Here is a 24,498-nt window from a genome sequence, read left to right on the forward strand (position 1 = left end):
GGAGATGCCCCATAAGTTGTATTTTCCCCCCCATAGCGGTGTGTGCTGTATTTCACTGGGGAGGGCCACATATAAGCTTAAGTCTTACCACAGCTTTTATGACAGATAATGTCTGTTGAAGATGCTCCAACAAATTGTCACTTTCTAGACGAGTACACCCAACCAGAAAATATATTTATTTATCCGGTGGCCACATGGACAACTTGAAATAGCGTATAAAAAGATGTATTTTTGTTACTGGTACACTGAATTACAAAAACAGGTGCGTTAGCCGCCATAAGACAGAAGCTACTGATTGCCATTCGCAAGCTACATCTCATTTTATCTCCTCATCATATTGTTGTCTCGTAAAATTACAATTGAAACTTCTACTTCAAGGTTGGTCTTGTTTAATTTTTACATTGTCTGTTGCAGATACTCCAAAGGTGTGTCTTCCCCAGAGAGGTTTGTGAGGACGCGGCTGTACTTCACCAGCGAGAGCCATATCCACAGCCTGCTCAACATGTTGAGACATGGAGGCCTCTGTGATGTGAGTGACGTTAGTTTGTGAATCTTTTTGTTTTGTCATATGATGATTATACGACACTTAATCAAGTACATCTTGAAAGACACCATTGCTAGGAAAAGAGAAAATTGTCAAAAATCACATTGATTACGACACATGTATCTTTCGCAGTTTCTGCTCATTTTTCCAATTCGAAATTTACTGGGATTGCCTAGCACGTGAATGAAAAAATAGCGTTGGTATATGTATCTGTACTAATCACGTGACATTCACATGCTAAATATACACACTATAAATTGGAAAACCATTATGTGTCAATTTTAAACAGGTAAACTCAGCTGAGACAGAGATGAAATATTCTTTTAATCATGTCAAATGATGTATAATTGGCCACATATTAGTTCACATTGATAACTCTATGTTTGTTTTGAGGAAATACTGTTATTGCCAATTTTGGGACAATCTCGTGTCTAGTCCTTTTATGTTTTTAAAAGTGAACCAATGTTTGATGTTGAGTAAGAGGAAGTTTGTCCTGGAAGCAAAAAAATCCCTGAAGTTTGCTTAATTTTGGTAGCAGTGATTTTTATGGGTGTATTTTCCGCCTAATACAGTAGAAAAACACTAAACCGGAACTCCACAAAACCGGAATCCTCGGGATACCGGACTTTTTTCAGAGTCCTGGTTTCCCCCTTCAATTTTCAATGTAAAAAAATCCCTACAAAACCAGAACCCCGGAATTCCGGATACCGGACAAAAAATCGAGAAAATTTGTTAGTTGTCAACGTAATTTTACCTCACAAAACCGGACATATATTTGTTCCAACATGTCAAAATAAATTTGTGTATTAGGAATTCGCGAATCGCGTGTCACTTTGTTTTGACAGCCGGTGCGTGGTGAAATATTGCACCTGTGATGTTGTGTTTACTCGATAATCGATAATGATGAATGCCTGTGGATTGACTGCCGCACGATAATCAAAGACTTCTATGATTGAATCAAATTAGAGCGGTGCGTTAATTAAACTATCAAACATACTTAACAAGCATTAAATTACAGATAATCGGATAATTTGTTTGTTTGTATTCAAATGAAGAACTTTGATTGGTGATGAAGTGGTAATTTGTTTTATTTTAAGACTTGGAAAAAAAGATGATTATAAAAATGCAGAAATGTTTAATTATGTTTATCACTTTTGCATGCACATTGATATACATGTATTAATGAATATATATTCTATGCATTATTTCAAGCTACTTGAATTATTGTTGATGTAAAATAAATGTTATCTTTGTGTTTTCATTTTATTCCAGTTTTCAACTTCCCTTTAAAGGTTAACTCAGTTAATATTTTGAGTAAACTTACTCCGTTCATTAAATCCTCAATAAACCGGAATCCTCACTAAACCGGAAATTTTGCCCAGTCCGGACCTTGTCCGGTTTAGTGAGTTTTTACTGTAGTATCAAAATTAATTTACCTCATAATCTTATCTAAATAATGATATGAAAAACTAAATCATTTAAAAATCAGTTGTGGCTTTACTGAAGACAAAAAGGGAGGTCGAGTGCAAATACTAAATGTCATGTTAATTTATCAGTAAACAGTTTTGATTATTCATGAGGAAGATTTTATAATGAAAAAATGAAGAAATTGAAACCTTTCTAATTGTCTGATGACCCTAGTACACTATTACGCTCTGCCTTATTGTGAAGCATGGGACGCTTTGCCTGAAAACCTGGTAATCATGATAAATTTGAGGCAGTTTCATTGGAGCCCATTATGGGGACATCTTGGAAATCTAGGCCTATGAGATTATGTTGTGTTTTATTAAGTTTGTATATTTAGTAACAAAACCCTGCATAAAAACACAGTTTATCCTCTTAGGTGAAGAGTATTAAATTGTAACATGTGATTTCCATACATGTGATAATTTCTTGGGTCAATCCCCCCCCCCCCCGGAATTTGGATTTTTTTTAAAATGGGGAACGTCTGTGGTGCATTCTAGGGGCTATTTTAGTCGTTTTTAACATCAGGGAAAGTGTACCTATTTAGACTGCCAAGACGTATTTTTTATTTGACATGGTTTGTTTTTTTCTGCATTTTTTTGGAAAAATAAAACCACCAGATATTTTCCCAGGCTTTAAATGAAGTGCTAACCAGGAGGATATGCAGTCTACTTTCGGTTTCATCAAAACAGGAAATAAACAACTATACGGGCACCAAGTCCTGTTTTCCCGCACTTTTGAGAACATGCGTTACAAAATATTTATTTTTTCATCACATTTAAAACGTTTGCAATTTATGACACACAATATTTTCCAGATGATCAATGAGATTTTCCAGTCGATGAGTCGATTTTTTTCCGTAAATGAATTGATGTGAATAAATAATACAGTAATACAAAATCACGAACGTGTCTTACAGATATGAATAATATACACAACGATAGTTTGAAAAAAAGTTCAAAACAGTAAAATTCCTTATGGACGCGTAAGTTGTTTAAAGTTGTTTAAAGTATTACGACGTATCAACAAAGAAATTTGAATGGAATATGAGATGTTTTCTGTGTTTTAATTTTGTTTTTTTACTCATTTTGTCACTTTCTTTGAACTTACCTTCATGCTTGTTTGCCAGTCATGTGTGAAAAATATCAATTCATCAATTAAAAGCTATCATTCATAAGACCAAACAAATCCATATGAAAACAATGAATTTGTATACAAGAACCCTCCCCAACTCGTTAAGCACAACAATAGGCCAATAGATCAATTATCGGGTGATTGACGATGATCTCGACGACACACGTACCAATTTATGGATTAGTGTCAACATGTCCTGTGTTTTATGACCAGTGTCCCGGACAGGCAAAATAGATGACTTACATTGGTAAAATTAAGATAATCGTTTCCAAGATTTTTTCGTTATCACGTATGTGATTTCATTGGAAGAAGAGTTTTTCTCCCCTACCTTTGATTCATGAAAACAAAATTTTGTCAGTAAATTTTCTCATTGTGCTATAGAACCCTGTCTCAAATATGTATGGCTCAAACTGGATGTAAAGGGCTGATTTCTTTATACTGAAGGTAAGCATTCCTGCTTGGCTCGAATTTTCCAAGGCTCAAGGTACTTTCACCAGTCATTTGAGCCAACGGGGTTGGACAGTACTAATGTAAAATACCAGTTTGCCCCCAATGAACCTTTCCACATGTGTGCCTCGTTTGTTTCTCCCAGGAGCTGAACGATGAGCAATGGAAAAAGGCCATGGACTTCCTCAGCACGACGCCAGAACTCAACTACATGACCCAGATCAACATCATGATGTTTGAAGACCCTTCCAAGGTAAAAACATCTATAAATTAAGTAAACATTGATCTCGTAAGGCCATGCTCTTCCTAAGCATGATGCCAGAACTAAACTTCATGAACTAGATCAACATCATGATGTTTAAGGACCCTTCCTAGGTCAACTTGTATGTTTATACACACAAAGTCAAATTTTGTTGATGCTTTCATTTTTCTTGGGGTTTTATCATCACTTTACTTGCCAATAATTGCCATGATGTGAACAGAACAAATATAATTTCAGAAACCTTTACCGCAGAAATGAATGATATTTTAATGATGTTCCAAACGATGTTGCAAAACTGCTCAGGTCAAATCTGAAAAAAAAACAAAGTGCACACACTTGTACATTTATAAAAAAATCAACATATAGTAATTCTTACACTGAGACCAAATAAAATTTTAGATTTTATTTGAATAAAATGTTAAATCGGATGACTTCCATCAATAATAATCTACTTCGTTTAACAAAAGAATGTATTGAGTTCAAGTCTAGGAGCATACGTTTGACTAGAGTTATCCGTTGACTAGTAAATATCTCTGTTGGTTTAATGCGTACGAAACTTTAAGCAATTGGTGGTAAGACATCATGTCAATTTAATAGAAAAAAGGAAAATAATTTAAAGAAACAAGAAGCAGTTTCAATCCATCATGTATGTATCTCATGATGTGTTGGTGTTCCAGGACCCGGCGTCCCCTGAGAAATATCATGTGGAGCTGCACTTTAGTCCTGGGGCGTACACCAGCAGTGACAAGAACGTTGTGAACCCGGTCAGCTCTGGATACAGGACCTCTTTTCTTGTAAGACAGGTGTGCATAGTGTTTAGGCACATGTATGTGCAGTGGTATAGAATTTAGGCAGTGAAATTTGCTGCTGTATAGAATATAGGCACAGGTATATGCAGTGGTATAAAAAATAGGCATGGAAATTTGCTGTATATAATATAGGAACAGAAATGTGCTTTTGGTTAAAAATCTGCTGCTGCTTTATAGAGTAAAGGCACAGAAATCTGCAGTGGTGTAAATGTAGACAGGCAAATCTGCTCCTGCTGAATAGAGTAAAGGCACAGGATTGAGCAGCTGTATAGAATTTAGAAATGGACATTTTCTGCTGTATAGAATATAGGCACAGAAATTTGCATTGGTAAATTGTAGGCATGCAAATCTGCTGCTGTATAGAGAATAGGCAAAGAAAGTGCAGTGGTATAGAATATAAACATGGAAATCTTCATGTATGTAAAAGTTATATGAAATATCATGTTGAGGCACAAACTTTTTTATCGTATTTAAGGATGTTAACAGATGTTTGACAAGGGCTAAGGGTATTGTTTCACAATTATGGCACTTTTCTAGCTCAGCTTCCTTTTGTGAAGTCATTTGTTGTTGGGTTTCACATTGTGTTATTAAATATTGCACCGTCTTTTCAACGAATTGATGACATTTTCAATTTGTTGGATATTTTGTTAATTTCTCCACCTTTCAAAAACTACCCTGTAATAAACTAAAGGCTTTATGTAAGAAGATGAAAAAAACAATGTCTGATCAACCAGACAAGTCGTTTAAAATTTGACCGAGGCTGGTAAAAAATAATTGCCAAATTTATACGAGACAAAGAACAAAATTTAAGTAAAATGGCGTTTACATGTACACATGTAGGGCTGGTAAAAGCTGGAATTTTTTCAAAATGTCTGAAATATTGATCAAGATATAATGACATTTATTGTGGTTGATGTTTCTGCAGGGAAAGAAGGGCAAAAACAAGGACACTATAACGGAAGAAAGCCTTGGCGAGGAATCATTTGACACCACGCCAGATACATCCAAACCTGAGATCGGGGCAGGTATGTGACAGTGCTTTACTTGAAATGTTACAAATCTGGGATCGGGGCAGGTATGTGACAGTGCTTTACTTGAAATGTTACAAATCTGGGATCGGTTTTTAAATTGGGTCTTATTAAGAAGAATGTGTAGCTACACAGACATGTAAAAATGCAGCTGAGTTTAAAAGTTGTGTAAACCTACAATTTAAACTTGTACTTAATTGATTTCTTTTGAGAGTTGTCTAGTGGCATAGGTGTCCTCTCATCCAAGAGTTTGTGGGTTTGATCCCCGCCAGGGGTACTTTCTCAGGGCCTCCCATAAAAGAAACCGACATTGGTTTTTGCACTAGAAACTGATTTGAGAGTTATCTTTTAAGCTGTCAGCTTTCTTCAAAAAAATGAGCTGAAATAATTTAGTATAAACCAAATTGTATTTTTTATGCAGATAAAGATGGCAGTCCCAAATCAGCAGAGCAAGATTCGAAGCCAGTATCAGATGACAGTGTAATATTAGAAGAAAAGACTGACACTGTTAGTGCTGAAAGAACTGAAACAGGTGTTCTGGACAAGATTGAAACTAATTCAAAAGATTCAAGAGAAGAAATTGCTGACAAGTCTGCTAAAATGGTCGAAGCTGGTCAGCTAGATCAGAAAAAAGAAACTGCTGATCCATCTAACAGTGAAATAAACACAGACACTGGTATTACTGTCAAGGTAAACGATAAACAGGTGGATGTCGTACAAACTAGAAAATTTGATGTGAAAACTGTTGACATTGCCAGTGCTAGAGACATTGGAATTAGTTCCTCTGATTTAGAGGTTAAAAACCTTTGTGAGGATGCTCCTAAAAAGGTTCGAGAAGACACAGAAAAGAAAGCTTTTAAAGTAATTGCTTCAACCAGTGCTAAACATCGAAAATTTGAAGGCGGAAAGGATTTAGATAGTTCTACACATGATGATGTGATATTTGAACCTCTTTTTGATGACGAAGAAGCAAAGACAATCACAAATGAGAAAGATATGGAAAAACAGGTGATTTGGTTTTTGTTGAAATGGGTTTTTATCGCGCAGGGTCCTCAAAAAGACACACGCCCTGTGTGAACATACAGTAGCATAGAAAGAAAGAATAAAGATGTGGCATCTGAAAATTTGCAAAATTTGTATGACCTTCTTTCCCAGTACTGTAAACATAGACAGGGTCTGGTAGAAAAATGCCAATTTTTTTCAGCAGCTAGGGAAAAAATATTTAGTTGATCTTGTAAAACCTGGTCACCAATTTTTTTCAGCAGCTAGGGAAAAAATATTTAGTTGATCTTGTAAAACCTGGTCATCATTATTTTTTATTGCTATACTGAGATGTATATATCAGGGTTCGCACAGGACTTGAAAAGTCCTTGAATTTGATTCCTTCCTTGAAAAGTCCTTGAATTTAATGTTTCCTTGAAAAACACCAAAAAAGGTACATGAATTTAGCGTTTTGTCCTGGAATTCTGCAATCTATCCTTGAAAATACAAAAACATTGTAAAATGTATAAATAATACATTTTTTGAAAATGTTATTGACAATAATGCACTTTTGACAAAACGAATTTGTTTTATTGAAATATTTTGGTGTAAAAGATTAAGTTTTCTTATAATAAATGAATATCAAAATGTGTTTTTTACTGATTTATACACATTTGTGCATTTTAAATGTTTTCCAGAGCTTATATTTCATACCAAATGAATCCTTGAAAAACAATATTTTTCCTTGAAATTCCTGGAAAAGTCCTTGAATTTTTAGATGAAATTTCTGTATGAACCATGTGTGTATATATATATATATATATATATATATATATATTGGTATATAAAATTTATTTTCAGGGTAAGAAAGTGCCAAAGCCACTTTCCCCCAACCCAGATATTCCTGAGTGGGACTGGGACGATCCCATTGGTCACCCGACACCTAAGGTACGGGCCACTATTTGGCTAAGTCACTTATTTTTAGAAATGGTAAATTCTTTATTTTCCAACAAAACAGCTGTGGAGCAAAAGCCTCTACAGTAATGTCTAAAGTAAAGCTTTGGTAAAGTGATGCTCACATCCCTTCAAATTATTTATGAGCATTTTTTTGCAAAAGGGAGGGTTATTCAAACTTAAGATTTTTAGATCATTTTATTAGCTAATCAGATTTTTGAAGAAAAAAGTCGAGGAATTGTTATAGCCTTTGTGTCAGCCTTGTAATTGGCGTTGTTGTGCATAAACTTGAATCTTGGCCATGACTCAAAAGAACAATCAAGACGATTGATTATTCCATGAAACTTGGTACATATGTTGCCAAAGACATTACGCAGATGCAAATTAAAGCAAGATTCATCATTCTGGCTGTAATAGTTATTGCGTTATGCCCCATGTTTTACTTGGGAAGTCAACAGACAAGCTTTGTTATTCACTCCACAGTGCTTTTGTTGTATTACTTTTAGTCTTGCTATTCTACACCATCTTAACATATAATATGTCCATCACTACAGACAAGCCAATCACATGACACGACCCTGAAGTCTGACGGTGGAGGTCTGAAGCCCCAGGAAGCCCCACACCTGACAGGAGCCCGCAGTGACGCTTGTGTCTCTAAACCCATATCTATTGACCTGTCTGGCAAGCCTGCAACACAGTCCAGGAGCGCTGGCAGTGAGTAGAGTCAACATTAACTCTTATAGCCTTTTGATGATGAAAGTCTGGTCTTTTTGTGGTTCTGTTTTATTCTATGACAATGATTGTACTGTACCATTTCAAAATCACAAGGCCTAAAAAAAAATACATTGGGTTCGGGTTACATGACCCTATATACGGAATAGGCGCTGACCCTACCGTTTTTATAGTCAGTTTGAAAAAAAAAAATTGCTTTTCACATTGTAGTTGAAAACCTTAAATGTTGTACAGAAGATCACTTTAACACCATTATCCAATGATGAAAATCACATTCTTATATAAAGCCTAATAAAATAAAAATAAATAATAAAAAAGCCTACCTACCCTACCTATTTTTGAAAAGGATGTAACCCTAACCAAACATATATTTTTTTAGGCCCAAGCAAAGTGATGTTTTTTCAGGACTTTTTAAAGTTGACAACGTTGTTGATGTCATTATTGTTAACTTTTAAATTGCTTTTTCTCTGGAAGTTAAGTCTCACTGGATAAACTTGCAATCTGCTGTATTTCTGACAAAATTTGATACAGTGGTTTCAGCTGTACTTGTTTTATATTCAAATATGTAAGCAAATAATAAAATATTTCGCATTTAAAAGTTTACAGCAATAATTTTATTATTGACTGTGTCGTTAACTTCAACAAAGCTATGAACAATTGACCCAAATTGTGTTTTTTTTCTAAATAATGAACATAGCTGTAATTGATACAGACAGTTCAAAAAGTTTTTACATTTCAAGCTTAGTTTATTGAGGTGCTCACAGTCCATAAGAATTTTGTATGAAGGTTATTTTACCCAACAAAAGTTTGATGATTTTATTCACTGTGCATGTTTATATCTAAATTATTTTTTTTTATCTGTATAGCTAAGTAAATAACCATGTCCAGAAGTATGTTGTAGGAGGGTGAGAGTATGTGTTTGTCTCTTCCCCAAGAGGTTGTAGGTTTGATCCACACCAGGTTAGATTCTCATGGTCTATCAAAAAATGGCACCAGAAATGGTTTCTACACAGTATCAGTTTAAAGGCACTGGGCAATTAAACTGCAAGAAAATAAGAACATTGACAAAAGCATAAAAATGAGATTGTTGTGTACATCACCATGAATCTTACTTACTGATGTATTACATCGTTTATGACATGTTTCGCAGTTTTTGCGCATTTTTTTCATTTAAAAATTAACAGGGGTTGTTTATCATGTAAATCCCAGTAAGTTTAAAAATAACATTGGTTTATTGATTTTGAACTCATAAAACAGATTATGACTCAAACTGGGAAACCATTATGAGTTATTTCTAAATGGAGACACCCCGATCAGGTAGAAATAACATTGTTGCGTATATTCTTTTAATCTTGTATACTGATGTATTATTGGCCTCCTACTACTTCCCAATGACAATTCTAATGTTGTTTTAAAAAAATACTGTATTTGCCGATTTTAGAAACCATCTGGTGTCTAGTCCCTTTAAGGATTGGTTACAATTGATCTGAAATAAATTAATGTAAGCTACCTGTGGCTAATAATATCTGCAAAAGCCTTGGAAACCTTCAAGAACTTCTATGCCTGCCAGGGCAGAGTTTCTATGCCTACCAAGGCAGAGTTTCTATGCCCAGACAAATTGCAGGGTCCCAAATTAAGTTAATTCTTTGAACTTGTTTGACAGGCCTACAGTAACTTATATCTTTGCAGATACTGTCTCCAGCTACGAGGAAACAAGAAGCAAAAGTCTGGAAGAAAAGGAAAAACAGAGCTCTCTGGGTAAGAACGCAGGATTTGGTTGCTTTAGAATAGCAAAAATTTGGCTTTTCTTTGACCATTATGGTACACGGAACTAATATCTTAATGTATTTTTAAACGCTTTATTCTATGGGGGTGAATAACTTGGATAGTGTTGCCAAATATATTAATCAGCTTTTTTCAGGGGCTTTGCTATTCCGATTGCATTACATTTCACAACATACGTAAATAATGATTATATTTGATCAATGCTAAGATATATGTATGCCAGCAAGAATTCCATTTTGTTATTTATTATCAAAGTCCTGAAGATAATAGGACCGTCAACATTACGGAAAGGTGAAAATTTAATTCCAGTTTCAACATATTCCACATTTTAATTTGTCAGTCACTGAAATAAGCATTTGGATGATCAAGCCATAATTCATACACTAGTGCTTGGCATCAAGATTTTCAAAAAGCCCTGCTATAAAAAGTTCATAATTATAGCAAGCCCGAGCCCTGTTATACAAAGTGCATAATTTCTAGAAGGATCGAGCCCTGGTATACAAAGTGCATAATTTTAGCAATCCCAAGCCCTGGTATACAAAGTGCATAATTTTAAGAAAGCTTGATCCCTGCTATAAAAAGTGCATAATTTTAAGAAAGCCCAAGCCCTGGTTTAAAAAGTGCATAATTTAAAGAAAGCCCAAGCCCTGGTATAAAAAGTGCATAATTTTAAGAAAGCCCAAGCCCTTGTATACAAAGTGCATAATTTTCAAGAAGCCTGAGCCCTGCTATACAAAGTGCATAATTTTTAGAAAGCCCAAAAAGCATTGTACCAGTGCAGGGCTTGTGCTAGTGCTAATTTCAACCACTGATGTATTAGAAGTTTGTTAGTTTCTTTTCCAAGTTATACAAATTTGTTAAAAGTTCAAAATTGAACTGTTTTCCAAATTGAAGCGTTAACAAAATTGAAACATTATTAAATTTGAATTCATTATTTTGTTTTTATTTAAATTCAAATTGTTTTCAAAATTGAATTGTTTTCAAACTTTCAGGCTGTTCAAATACTCTTCGGCCTACCTACCGTTACCCCTATCGTTATTCATTGTCCGATGTTTTTGCTTCGTTTGGTGACAATGAACAAATAAGTTGGTATTCAGTGTTCATGTAGATGTATTGCGCACATGCTCTGTACATTTTACTGTCATATTGCTTTTAGTTATACCATATTGATAACACTTAGTTATTCACCATATTAAGAGAGAAAAAAAGTTATTGTCATACCAATTTACAAAGTAGTGGCTCTTCTGTATCCTCACATCTAGAATGTTTGGTTATTCATCAAGATAGTCCGAGATTAAGCTAAATTTTATAATTTGTATCAAATTTATGTTCAACTATTTTTGTAGGATTTCTTTTTCTACTTTCCTGCATTTAGTTAGTGCACTTTTAAGGATTTAGAACACAAGCAAAAATTCCAGTTCAGTCATAAGCACATTGGTGGCATCAGTTTAAAGTAGCCATTCAGTCATGAGCACAATAAAAATAGCCATTTAGTTACAAGTATGGTTATGACATCAGTTCAATAAACACTGGTTAAAAAAGCCATTCAGTTATATGGTGATGGCATAAGTTCTAGAACACCAGTAAATATAGCCATTCAGTTATATGGTGATGGCATAAGTTCTAGAACACCAGTAAATATAGCCATTCAGTTATCAGTATGGTGATGGCATAAGTTCCAGAACACCAGTAAATATAGCCATTCAGTTATCAGTATGGTGATGGCATAAGTTCCAGAACATCAGTAAATATAGCCATTCAGTTATAAGTATGGTGATGACATATGTTCTAGAACACCAGTAAATATAGCCATTCAGTTATATGTATGGTGATGTCATATGTTCTAGAACACCAGTAAATATAGCCATTCAGTTTTAAGTATGGTGATGACATAAGTCCTAGAACAGGGGTATTAATATAGCCATTCAGTTATAACTATGGTGATGACATAAGTTCTAGAACACCAGTAAATATAGCCATTCAGTTATACGAATGGTGATGACATAAGTTCTAGAACACCAGTAAATATAGCCATTCAATTATAACTATGGTGATGACATAAGTTCTAGAACACCAGTAAATATAGCCATTCAGTTATACGAATGGTGATGACATCGATTCTAGAACACCAGTAAATATAGCCATTCAGTTATATGAATGGTGATGACATCGATTCTAGAACACCAGTAAATATAGCAATTCAGTTATATGTATGGTGATGACATAAGTTCTAGAACACCAGTAAATATGGCCATTCAGTTATAAGTATGGTGAAGAAACCAGTTCTAAACAATCAGTAAATACAGCCATTCAGTAATCAGTATGGTGATCACATAAGTTTAAGAACACCATTAGATATAGCCATTCAGTTATAAGTATGGTGATGACATAAGTTCTAGAACACCAGTTGATATAGCCATTCAGTTATAAGTATGATGATGCCATATGTTCTAGAACACCAGTAAATATAGCCATTCAGTTATTGTTAGTGAAATTATTTTCCTCACTCAGTCACTGTTGCACATGTGTTCATTGGTTTGTTCATTTTCAAAGAAAAGAAACTTGAGATAGCCTTGGTGTCGAGGGCGTTCAACATTTTAAACAGGATTGCCATGGTAATGGAAAAGTCAAGGATTTTTTTTTTATATTTTTCAAGGTCAGGGAAAGGTTTTAATTTTAAATAGGTCAGAAAAATTTGGGAAAAGGGCAAAAGTCAAGGGGGGAAGGGGGGGGGGACTTAAACTGGGTTCCCATGGTAATGGAAAAGTCAGGGAAAATTTTATTTTTTTTCAAGGTCAGGGAAAAGTCTGAATTTTAAATAGGTCTGGAAAAATTGGGAAAAGGGCTAAAGTCAAGGGGAGGGGGATTTTTAACCTGGGATTGAGGGCAGTGGAAATAATTGTGAAAAGGCATAGCAGAAAGAATTAAATAATTTTAGAATAAATAAAGATGAATTAAAGAAATGCCATTCACAATGTAAGAAGAGGTGGTAGCAGTTGGCTGCTGGGGAGAGTGGAAGCCAACAATATTAATTATGCTCATAGATGATCAATTCAATTCCTATGAACACCAGCAGTCTGGTCAAGGAAAAATTGGGATTTGGTCGGGGAAAAGTCATGGATTATTTTTCTATGATTTGTGGTAAGCCTTGTTAAACAAACATTCCATCTTGGAATGGTGTTTCCAGAGACATTAAGCAAGAGCGTTAACTCTGACTTTAATAATTGTTGAGTTATGCCCCCTTCTGACTTAGAAAAAAGCAGATGAGCACTGCTCGTATTGTAATATAGGCATGCCTTGAATATGTTAATTTATAATAACATCATATAATTATAATTTATATAATATGCATGCTTTAAGACAAGTTTTTGAATGGTTTGTTAGAGTTCAATTTTCTAAAAGTAACCTAATAACTTAAATGATATTCTTATATTAAATCTCATTAGTTGAGCTAAATGATTAAAAGAAAAATAAACCCAATTTTATTATTAATTGATTAATTTGGCAGATAGTTCAGAACTTTGTTAAAGTTAACAACATGATTAATGAAATGGTTGTTAACTTTTAAACATAAATTATTTGATGGTGTGCTAATATAATTTAGTTAAAACAAGTACAGCTTAACAGTTGTCTTAAATCTTGTTAGAATAATTGCAGATCACAACTGTATCCATTAAACTTCGAGGGAAGTAAGGATTTGAAAGTTAACACAGCTGATGTTAACAATGTTGTAAACTTTATCAAAGTTCTGAACAATCCGCCAAAGATTGTCTCTATATACAATATAATAATAGATAAATAAAACTCATATACACTATTACAAGTCCAAATCAATTAAATTGAAATAAAAAACTGTTCTCTCACAGATTGACCGATTTGGCAACCGTTTTTTATTTTTGTCTCAGAATCAGCTGATTTTGGCATCGATGCTTTAAATTCAGTCATATTAGATAACTAACAATAGAACAGATTGCAATTGTTTGGAAAACTACCAAAAAATAATTTTTCATAAAACATTTGTTACGCTTTTAGCCATAAAACATTAATTTTCGAACATAAATATTAAATTGTGATCTGATATTTTATCAGCAGTATTATAATATATACCAGTTTTCAGACATTTTCCCAAAGTTTGGCTTATTCTCAGACAAAAAAATAAAAAAATTGTAGAAAAAGTCAGTCTGTGAGAACACAGCTTTAAGCATTACTGAAGCATGCCAATATCAACCGCGGTATATTTCAGCAATTCTGGAGAAGCACTACTGTACCATTCACCTGCCAATCAAGGATAACTACCACTCCTTCTCTAGTCTTCTATACCTCAACCCTGAGGCCTTCAAGGGTAGGTAACTCCTGGCAGAATGGATGGAACTGCTTAATAAAATGGTTGGGGATAAAAAGATATTGGAAAATTTAGCCGGAACATCAAGATACCAAAGAAACTAGTACTGGGGTCATATTTATGAAGCAACTTAAGTTAAATTTTCAATTTAATGGAAACTTGCCTGTTTTCTAAGTTGAATTGTAAGAAAACTTATGTTAGATGCCTATATGAAAACATTTCATTAAAAGTAGATATTGACTTGATACAGTATTTGTATTTTTTTAACAAAGTTGAAATTTCTCACCAAGATGCTTTTGTAAATACCACCCCTTTCATAGTGAAATGAGTCACTGAAGCCCTGTGTGAAGTTATCACATCTTAAACAAACTGTTTGTCTCTATAATTGATTTACATCTGAATAGTAATCAAGGCCTTGTTTTTAAAAAACGTTTTATCTCGCTTATTCATCACTGTGAAGTTGGGGTGTAAACATGTAGGTTGAGATCCCATAGCATATGCATGTTTATATGCTGAACCAGGATAGTGGCCATATTCAATAAGCAACTCGGATTGAACTTAAATTTAAGATTAGAAACTGAGTGTTTTGATTGGCCTCTATATATTTAGCTGACCAATAGTCTGAAGGCAGCTCTCAACACGCAACTCGCAACACGCAGCACTCAATATGCAGCACTCAACACGCAGCACTCAACACGCAGCACTTACATGATATTGGGTCAGAAAATTAAGTAACTTGACATGGATTTTTCAATACAGTGTACTATATTTGCACTTTTGGATGTAAATGGTAAATGAAAGGCATATATAATTTATTAGGTCATAAGTATGTCTCCCTTTCTTTATTATATTGATTTCCTTATTTAGAGCAATAATTCCCTTTGTAACAATGCCATGTAATTGTACCTAATCAATCATGATAAGCACCAGCTAGCTTCCTAATGCTTGCGAAAAAGCATAGCATAGCTTTAAATTGTTTATACCAATATTTTTTCCATTATTTTTAAAGAGTTTTTTTTTTATTTAAAGATAACTACAGGCCATATTTAATAGCAAAGCTACATGTAACTGTCTGTATGGAGTTATTGAGCTTAATATTTTGGATTTCAGAGACTGTATTTTAGAAGGATTTTAAAAAATAGTCATGGCTGATAACAATTGGTTCAAAAGTGCATTATATTAGACAGTTATGATTAAGAATGAGTTCTTATAATACCTAAGTGGGGTAAGTTAAGGCAAGAAGAGCATGTGTGTGACTGAGTGACTAAAACAAGTTTTATGTCCAAACTTTTTGTTTGGGAATGGGGGGGGGGGGGTCTTGTTCAGAAAGGAGCATATAGATTGTTGTACTTAATTCATTGATTAGTATTTTGATTTTGTAGAATAAAGCAGATTTAACTATTTTAATTTGATACGATTCTTTTTTGTTGATTAAAGCTCCAAGAATTTACTTTTGTCACCTTCAGAATTCATTTAAATTCATATATTGTTATATGTTAATCTTTTGAAGAGTTAATTCTCCATCTTGGCGATGGTGAGTTGAGCATACTGCTGTGGTGATTGCTAACAAGAAACCTCCAATTGTTTTCTATTATCAATTGTAAGGCCCCAATTAAATAATTGTTTGTTTCATTTTCACTGCCAAAATATATGGTAGGTAATATCATTTTCACACTTGGAACAATCGCCATTTTGTTTGGTAATTTTGTCCTGTGCAAGGACCTTGAAATTTATCCAAAAAAAGGGGATCAAAATAATGGTCAGATTTTTTTTTGTCTGTCTGCTGGCATTAAAAAAATAAGGGTGAGGTGCAAAAATTTAAGGTAGGTCAGAAAAACCAGAAACAAACAATTTTGTGTTGCCCCTTAACTAACTGTGTCAAATCAAGTCACATTAACATAAGTTCCCTTATTTTTTGTGATGTTATAATTTATACTGAAAAAGGTACTTAACTGAAAAAAATGAAAGAGCGAAAAGAAATTAAGGATTATACAGGCAGTGATAGGCTGGCAGTGCTCACTTAGCATGGCAGTATTATGATTGTGGCAGTGCTCACTTAGCATGGCGGTATTATGATTGTCGTTCATATAGCTGCTGACATGCTCTAAAGAAATCTGAGGTCTCTCAAAAATGTGTAAATTATCATGTATGTGTGAACTTTAGGGGCCTGTTTCAGTAAAGGATCCTAGTCGAAAGTCTGAACTTTAATAGTCTTAAATCTGTAGAAATGTCACACATGCAATAGTAGATTTTTGTTTTTTTATTTCCATATCTTTGTGTTCATTTTTGATACTGGCTAAGTTCAATTTACACACATTAATATGTAGCAAATTAATGAATTAATGACACAACAATAATTCCACTTTACGACTACCGGTACTATGATCAACTAAAATCATTACCCAGTGTTTTATATTTTGAACTGCACTGCACAAACATGTACATTGCAATTTAATCGCTGTGATGATACATTGGTTTTAAGCGTTGTATGTGATGTGGCTTTGAAGTGTTTAATTAAGAAAAGGTTTCACATTGGCTGCTGCATTTTTAAGGTTTAATACTGAAAGGAAAATGGCAGAGTGAATGATTTGTGCTTACATTGTCGTTATAAGGCTTTATTTTAATTTCCAACCTATCCTTCATTATAGCTTGGCATTTGGCATTTTTGCAAGTGTATTTACTTTGCACATGGTGGTGATTATTGTTAAAAAATCTACTGTTTGTTTGATACAGCTTTTGCGATGTTCAGAGACATAGCAACAACTTATGTAATGCCTACAGAAACTTGTTTATGTTTGACAGAAGCTTTACCTGTTGTAGAGGAAAGTTCAGATCCTGCATATCAGCCCCGGAAAGTGTTCAGGATGATCTCGTACAGTTCCCCCTCACTGTCAGAAATGCATGGTAGGTTCAACAGTTACAGCAAACACCAACCTCTTGTTTGCATGGCCTGTTTTTCAATGAAAATAAGTTATGATATTGTGAGAGCCATTGTGTCGTTGTCAGTTTTATTGTATATATTATATTAGAAAAGATTAAAGCTTGGCAATAACACTAAAACTGATAAGAATACTTCAATGAAATTTGGTACACATTGATGCCAAGAACAATACGCAAATGTATGGCAAGGCCTATAACTATGAATATTTGTCCAATTATGCCCCTTTACTGATAAAATCATCAACCTGGGCCATAACTCCAAAAATATATTTAAATGAAACGTGGTACTAATGTTGCCAGGGACAATACGCAAATGAATCGCAAGGAATTTTCTGTAAAAACAACAACAGGTAGGCGTTTGCCATTTCTGTGAAGTTCACTATTCACAATAAAACATTCCAATGAAATGCAACTCAGTACACAGTAGGTTTTGTATTTAATTCAATTCGCCAAAGCGTTGAATGCATGATGTGACAGAATTACAAATATAAGCAAAAATAAACCCTCAAGAAATAAAAAAAATCTACAGTATTATGTGTATGTACCCTGTGCCTTATCCCCCAGTAGATATCATGCTGTAAAACCCCTGTTAGTACCTTACCATTATGTTTGCTTTTTGTTTCTTTTCTGCTCTAAGGACAGTCGCTATTATATTTGTTAACTTTGTGTATGAATTTTCTTGCCAGAACCAGTTTGATTGCGGCACATGAACCATTTGATTTTGGTGTTGAAATATGTGATACCATGCGATCAATTAGGGAGAAAAGCTGTAATATAGTTAATAATTTCTTATGACCTATCATCCATGTATTTATGAAATGCCCTGGGTGTATTTGAAAAGCCAAAGGGTACATATACATATTCAAAGATGGCACAAGGGGGATTGCCATGCTGCTCTAGTCACTTGGTAACTTAATGTTTACAGGACTGGTGTATTTATCAAATGGGTAATTTTAGTGTAGGCAAATGATGAGTTTTCTTAATGTCAGCATTTATCTTCAAAAGTTTAAACTGGTTTCAATTTAAAGTAGCTACCTCACAGATTTCATGCTTGGTGACATTTTTTTCATACTACACATATTTTTTGTTGATTTTGTATTTATAAACAAACTCAAAACAGCAATTGACATGTCCTAGAACAAATTTATGTCACAAGCCAATTTATTTATTTTTCAGAAGTATTTCAAATGCTTCTCTTGAAAATGAAGCATCTTCTGTCACTTCTTGACTCATTGTGAACAAAATAATGTTACATGTGTCTTAGTTGTTCACCTGAAAGGGGTGTATCAGGTTAAATAAAAATCTTTGGGTGTTTGGCCCTTTAAAACATGAATGAGGGCCTTTAAGGTTCCATTTCTTTCATATAATTCTTGTTGCCTATAGTTTTACCTGGAATTGTGATTGTTTTTCCTGCAATGTGTTTGTTGTTGCTGTTGACATGTTCCATGAGTTGTTGTTAAATTCTGTGCAAGAACATCCATTTTCTGGTGTATACAGTGCTGTGTGTTCTTGTTGTACTGACATCTGCATATTGTCCTAAGGATAACAAAACTGAGTAGATTGTGTTGAAATATTCTGTCTGATGTTCGTTCTTCTTTCATGTGAATCAGTTGTGAAATTAGACTTATATATGAACAAGCTTGAATTCTTAAACTTGGCATTACTTGGCATTAAGAAATAACAAACCATGCTATACCATGCTATACAAAATACATAATTTCAGCTTGCCTAGGGCTGATTGTTCAATAACTTGATTAGATTTAATTAAATTTTAAGTGTAGAATTCGAGTGTTTTGATTGGACTGTGAAATAAACTGGATGACAGACATAATGGAAACACTGAGGGATAGTTAAGGATAAGGATAAGATTTCTCTATTGAATATAGCCCCAGGACAGCATTTTACAAGTACAGAGTACACCGGAATGTCCTTATTTCCACTACTGAGGAATTTGTCATGTCTTGCTTGCTGATCTGTCAAGTTTCTGGTTTGTTCAAGACTCATTGCATTGTGCCGTTTAGCATGATCTATGCAAATACTGGAAGGTGGAGAGCAGCTAAGTTGTTTCAATACTGTTCAGAGAGAGAGTTGGTTTGATAGAGTTATCTCTATTATTAACATATCTAACCAACAATGTTTTCTTGCCACATGTCACAGTAACATAAACATTTTCAAGTCTATAAGTGCGATCAGTCCGTGTGTCAACTTTTGGTTGAGAATGTTATCTATTTTTCACGCCTCACAATAACACCCATAAATATTAGTAAAATGGGCTTAAACGTCTATCTACTGTGTAGATAAATTGCAACGCTGTTTACTTATTCTGTGCTCTATTTACTAAACGTTGGTTGCCCTTAATAACATCAGACATTACAGTTATGTTACCTACAACCCTTGTGATTGAAATTGTACACTTATGATTGTGTAAGCTCAATAAATCAGGTTGTGGGTGCCAAAACTATTACTTCTGTTCTCTTTACACATACTTTATAAATTTGCTGGAAAAACCTTAGGCTCTTTTATGACAAGTTAGATAACTTCAACATAAATGTTATGATATTCATGGCCCTTTTTAAACTTACTTATTTCGCGAATATCTTTCTACTTTTCATCTGAATTTAAAATAAGTGTTTCAAAGGAATTTTAAAAAAACTTGAAGCATCAATAGAATTACGGAAATGTAAAGTTATGTCTTGTACAAGAACCACAACTCTGTTATTCATTGTTCCTTTATTACACCCCTTGATTAGAAAGAAAATATATGCTAAAGCACAATATATTGAAAAATGGAAATAAAAATATTGATAAATGATAATATACATTGACTGAAGTTCATTTCAAGAACCGTAACTCTTTTTCCAAATTGCCTTTCTAGAAATTTTTTCGAACTTGACAGAATTGGATGGAAGTGAATGTAACTTAAGGCAGTTTATCCTAAGATGATGTGTATGTTGTACAAGAATGATAACTCTGTGACCCATTTTTACCAATTTTTCTCCCTTTGAATGATTTTTTGTTTTTAAAAACTGAAAGAAGTGAATGAAAATTGAGATTAGTTCATCAGGTAATATGGACTTGGCACATTTCAAATCTGTGACATATTCTATCCAGATGCTCCAAAATGTTGATTAGCTCAGGATCCTTCACTAGAAATATCAATCAATATACCTGAATGTGAATGTGTATCAAGTAGGCTTGTGTATGTAATTCATCATATTTAGTGCTTGGTGTATTAAAGATGCACTCTAACTCCCAAATAAGCAGTACAACAATTACATACAATTTAATGGTTCTTATAAAGTATACCATGTTTATTTTGAACGAAAGGTGCAGAAAACACAGTATTGCTACCTTATGAGACGATCACAGTAAATCTTTTAGCACTCACATCAGTCATTTAATATTGGTGCATTTTCAGCTATTAAATACATGGTTACAATCTTGTTATCAGTAATTAATATTTTCCATAAATGCATTTTTTGGTTAATAGTTAAAGGTATATTACTCAAAATTTATGTTTGTAAAACATTTTTATGTACTGATTTGAAAAATGAGTATCACTTTAATCCTTTGCAAAGGTAATTAAATCTTCCCAAGAATTTCACCAGCAACCATGCTGTCAACTTTAAATTCAATTCTGACCCATAATGGATGATATTTTATAAATGTGTTATCAATTTTCAAGTCATACTATTTTTTTGACACGTATATCCTGCATTTGTTTATAGGTTATACATATGCATTGTCTTTATTTTCAATTTTCTGAAAAATTTATCTACAAAAACATCTGGATTAATAATGTCAAATATTTTTTCAAAGACTTGTTTGAACTCATTGTTGCATGTATACTTTCCAAAACCCCATTTTTGCATGAAGCAATTTAAACAACACAATACCCTTCCCCAAAAAGCATGTTTTTATTGTACTAACCCTGTAACCTGCTCACAGCTGATTGGTCAGCCAGAAGAGCAGGAAGTCAACACCAGAACAGTCACATGACCTCCGGTAACTCCGCCTGCTTGCATTCTGTGGTGGTTTTATTCACTTTCTAGTTTGTATAACTGAATTCACATTGATGCAAAATTAACAATGACTATATTTGTTCATTTTTTTTTCCTTTTGCTTGTAGAAATATTTTAAACTTTCATTTTGACATATATATTGCACTGTTAATTATCACCAAAAGTATATATGACGTTTTTTATTTACTTCCTATGAACACAAAAAAACCTGTCATACATGTATACAATAGTTTACTTTTTTATTATACTGATGTGGTATGATATAAAAGAACAAAAGACCTTAGCCAGCACACAGACCATAAACATTAATATCAGTTACACATTCACATGTGTCAACATGAATGGGGTTACCACCTTAATGCATTGCTCTGAGGAACAAAAGGAATCCCCTGGGGTGGGGTTGAGGGTATAACAAACAAGAAAAGGGGAAAACACTACAAAGAAGTAGAGTAAATGTAGTCTCTTGTTAATATTTTTGCCATTTTAAAAAGATTAATGAATCAAAAATGTATTGGGGTTTAGAGATGGTATATCTCTATGGATCATCATGATTCAATGTTTTCAAATATCCTACAACCATTTTTTTATAGTGCCCATGAAGCTAAATGTTGAAAACTATACTGTTTAAAGGATTGCTGTCACTTATATAAGATGAGAAAGAACATTATTATGTAAGATATAATATCAACAATTTAAAGTCTGTCTTGAACAAAAAGTTTAGTAGAATATGCTTGTGATTATATATGAAATTCTTTTTTGCATTTTTATAACATAATATGCAAGTTTTGTTTGAGGTATTCATATGTGTTTGCTTGTTTTGACTGTATTAATCCTGCTTACAGTTTTGCTTTATTTTCGCTTTCTTTTGCAAGTACTCAGAAATTCACTTTCTTATATTGTTCTATTTTCACAACATGTAGTTAGTTTTACAAATGAGTCGCATACATTTTTCAGCTTTTTAGATTATAGTTTATTAAAAATTAAAAAAATTCTGATTGCATGCATTTGAAATCTGAATGTTGTAGATAGAAATTTATTATGGTGAAAAGTTTAGAAACCTTATCTTGTACCTTTCAGAAAATATCATGGTTCTTTTTTATTTAGACTTTTTTCTTCATTTTCACAGCGTTTGATGGTTTCAACATGGTGCCATCTCTCAAACCCTTAGAGACCCTACATAACAACCTCACGATGCGTGACCTAGATGCGTTCCTTAGTCGGGCTACCACCACAAAATTCTTCACCCCAGCCTCCTCTCCCATGGTGGGGGTGACACCTTTGGTTTCACCTCGATGTCCAGAGTTTGCCAAAGCAAAGTGTAAGTGTGAAAGATTGAAGCTTTTGTCTCATGTTATTACCTTTAGTCCTTTAGAAGAGAGCTATAATCTGGGGTTTCTTGGTGAAACAAATACTGATAAATCAATATGATTGTTAGGTACAGATGTACCAGTGATTGGATGGAAAATTCGAAGACAAAATGCGAGAACATACACATACATTGTGCACTTTTTTTATTTGGAATCCCACCAATAATAAGGGAATTGCAGTGAAAACACTCAATATATCGTCATGTAGAGTAATCATAATGTAAATTCAGAAAACATATAATGTAAGAGACAAAATTATGGCTCATGTTTAAAAGAAACTCCTGTTTTACCTTTCAGCCATAAGTGGACCCAGTCTACCCTCCTCATGCAGTTCCAGCGCTGGGCCTTCCTCCCCGACATCAGCATCAACACCAGTAGATTTCATGAATAAAGTCAAAATGTTCATTGACACATCAAAACCTGAACAAACTGACAATGACAATGCATATTCTGAACAGTCCCAGTCATCAGCCAATCAAAAATCAGATCCTAGTCAGCTGACATCTAGTCAGCCAATCAAAGCTGTCGCAAGACCACAGCCATTGGCTGAATCTAGTCAGGTGACTTCTGGAACTTCACCAAATACAGGAAGTCAACAAAGTTCCCAGACTGATTCACCTAGACTTTCTGAAAACTGTGCATCTGCAAGCAGCAATACCACTCACCAGTCAGCATTTAAAGTTGTAACTAGGTCAAACAGTCAGAGAAATACTATGTTCTATGTTTCTCAAGTTCCTGAAGATAGCTTGAAATCAAGTAAAGGCGCAGATGCAGGGTCAAAAAATACCTCAGAGGCTGTTGATTGTAAAACAACAGCACCTGACAAATCTTGATTAAAGATCAAGTATTTAGAGAACCGGTGACTGTTTTATCTTATTGATGTGTCATCAAATGACATGACTGTTTTCTGTATTAATACTGTGATATGCTTTATGTATATTTGCTCATATATTGTCTGATAGTGGTATTAAAAGCTTACAGTTTTATCAATTTGTATACCAAATAATTGTGATACATTTTATGAACATTTGTGTTGTTTATTGTTAACATGTATTTAACCCAAATTGAGACATCGAAAGGTTGTAGTTTGTGAATGATATATATTACTCTGCAGTTTGGGAGTTAGAGACTGTTTTGTTAAAAATTCACTTGCAGTGGGTTAGATAAAGTCTTGCCAATGTATCAACATTTCCCATTTACTTAAAGGCCATACCATTTGTTCATTTTTGTTGTTTCTGTATCAATGTTTAACCTGATAAAAAGTTCGACTAAAAATGGTGTTCTGTTTCATTATGTCCTTGGCCTTTAATGAATTCTGTCTTACATCATTTTTATGTGTATGGACATGACAAAAGTCGCGTTGTGCTATTTTGGGCCTACTTTTCTGATGAATAGGGCATCCTTGATTCTATGTCTTTGAACTTGGCGATGATGTTGGTCATGACTAGCAGATGACCCCTATTGATGGTGAGGTCAAATGTCACAGTTATGGTGACCTTGAACACGATAAGTTTGTCCGATCGCTGACTAAAGTATGCTTAATCCTATAGTCCTCTAACTTGGCGAGGTTTGTCATGACTAGCAGATGACTCCTATTGACTTTTAGATTAAAGGTGACAGTCATGGTGACCTTGAACACAGAAAGCATGTCCGATTGATAACTAGAGTATGATTGGTCCTCATCGTG

The 24,498-nt window shown here is 34.0% G+C and overlaps 1 protein-coding gene across 22 annotated transcripts in view; it reads left to right on the forward strand.

Moving 5' to 3' along the window:
• The window catches only part of LOC128232525 (inositol hexakisphosphate and diphosphoinositol-pentakisphosphate kinase 2-like), an 88,344-nt gene extending 64,258 nt beyond the window's left edge, over positions 1 to 24,086 (forward strand). For 9 of the 22 annotated variants that reach the window (XM_052946123.1, XM_052946129.1, XM_052946127.1 and 6 more), the window contains 14 exons: positions 415 to 529; positions 3,735 to 3,842; positions 4,529 to 4,654; positions 5,586 to 5,685; positions 6,110 to 6,696; positions 7,531 to 7,617; positions 8,178 to 8,337; positions 10,045 to 10,113; positions 11,133 to 11,225; positions 14,384 to 14,482; positions 17,285 to 17,386; positions 21,371 to 21,427; positions 22,571 to 22,762; positions 23,109 to 24,086. In XM_052946123.1, coding sequence (XP_052802083.1) covers positions 415 to 529; positions 3,735 to 3,842; positions 4,529 to 4,654; positions 5,586 to 5,685; positions 6,110 to 6,696; positions 7,531 to 7,617; positions 8,178 to 8,337; positions 10,045 to 10,113; positions 11,133 to 11,225; positions 14,384 to 14,482; positions 17,285 to 17,386; positions 21,371 to 21,427; positions 22,571 to 22,762; positions 23,109 to 23,644 — 2,431 coding nt within the window. In that variant the 3' untranslated portion in view covers positions 23,645 to 24,086. Of the gene's footprint in view, positions 1 to 414; positions 530 to 3,734; positions 3,843 to 4,528; positions 4,655 to 5,585; positions 5,686 to 6,109; positions 6,697 to 7,530; positions 7,618 to 8,177; positions 8,338 to 10,044; positions 10,114 to 11,132; positions 11,226 to 14,383; positions 14,483 to 15,992; positions 16,017 to 17,284; positions 17,387 to 21,370; positions 21,428 to 22,570; positions 22,763 to 23,108 lie in introns of all 22 variants that reach the window. The other 13 variants (XM_052946130.1, XM_052946148.1, XM_052946132.1 and 10 more) reach the window with 12 other exon arrangements.
• Positions 24,087 to 24,498: the final 412 nt, after the last annotated feature.

Source organism: Mya arenaria, chromosome 4 (assembly GCF_026914265.1).
Source record: "Mya arenaria isolate MELC-2E11 chromosome 4, ASM2691426v1".
Lineage (NCBI taxonomy): Eukaryota > Metazoa > Mollusca > Bivalvia > Myida > Myidae > Mya > Mya arenaria.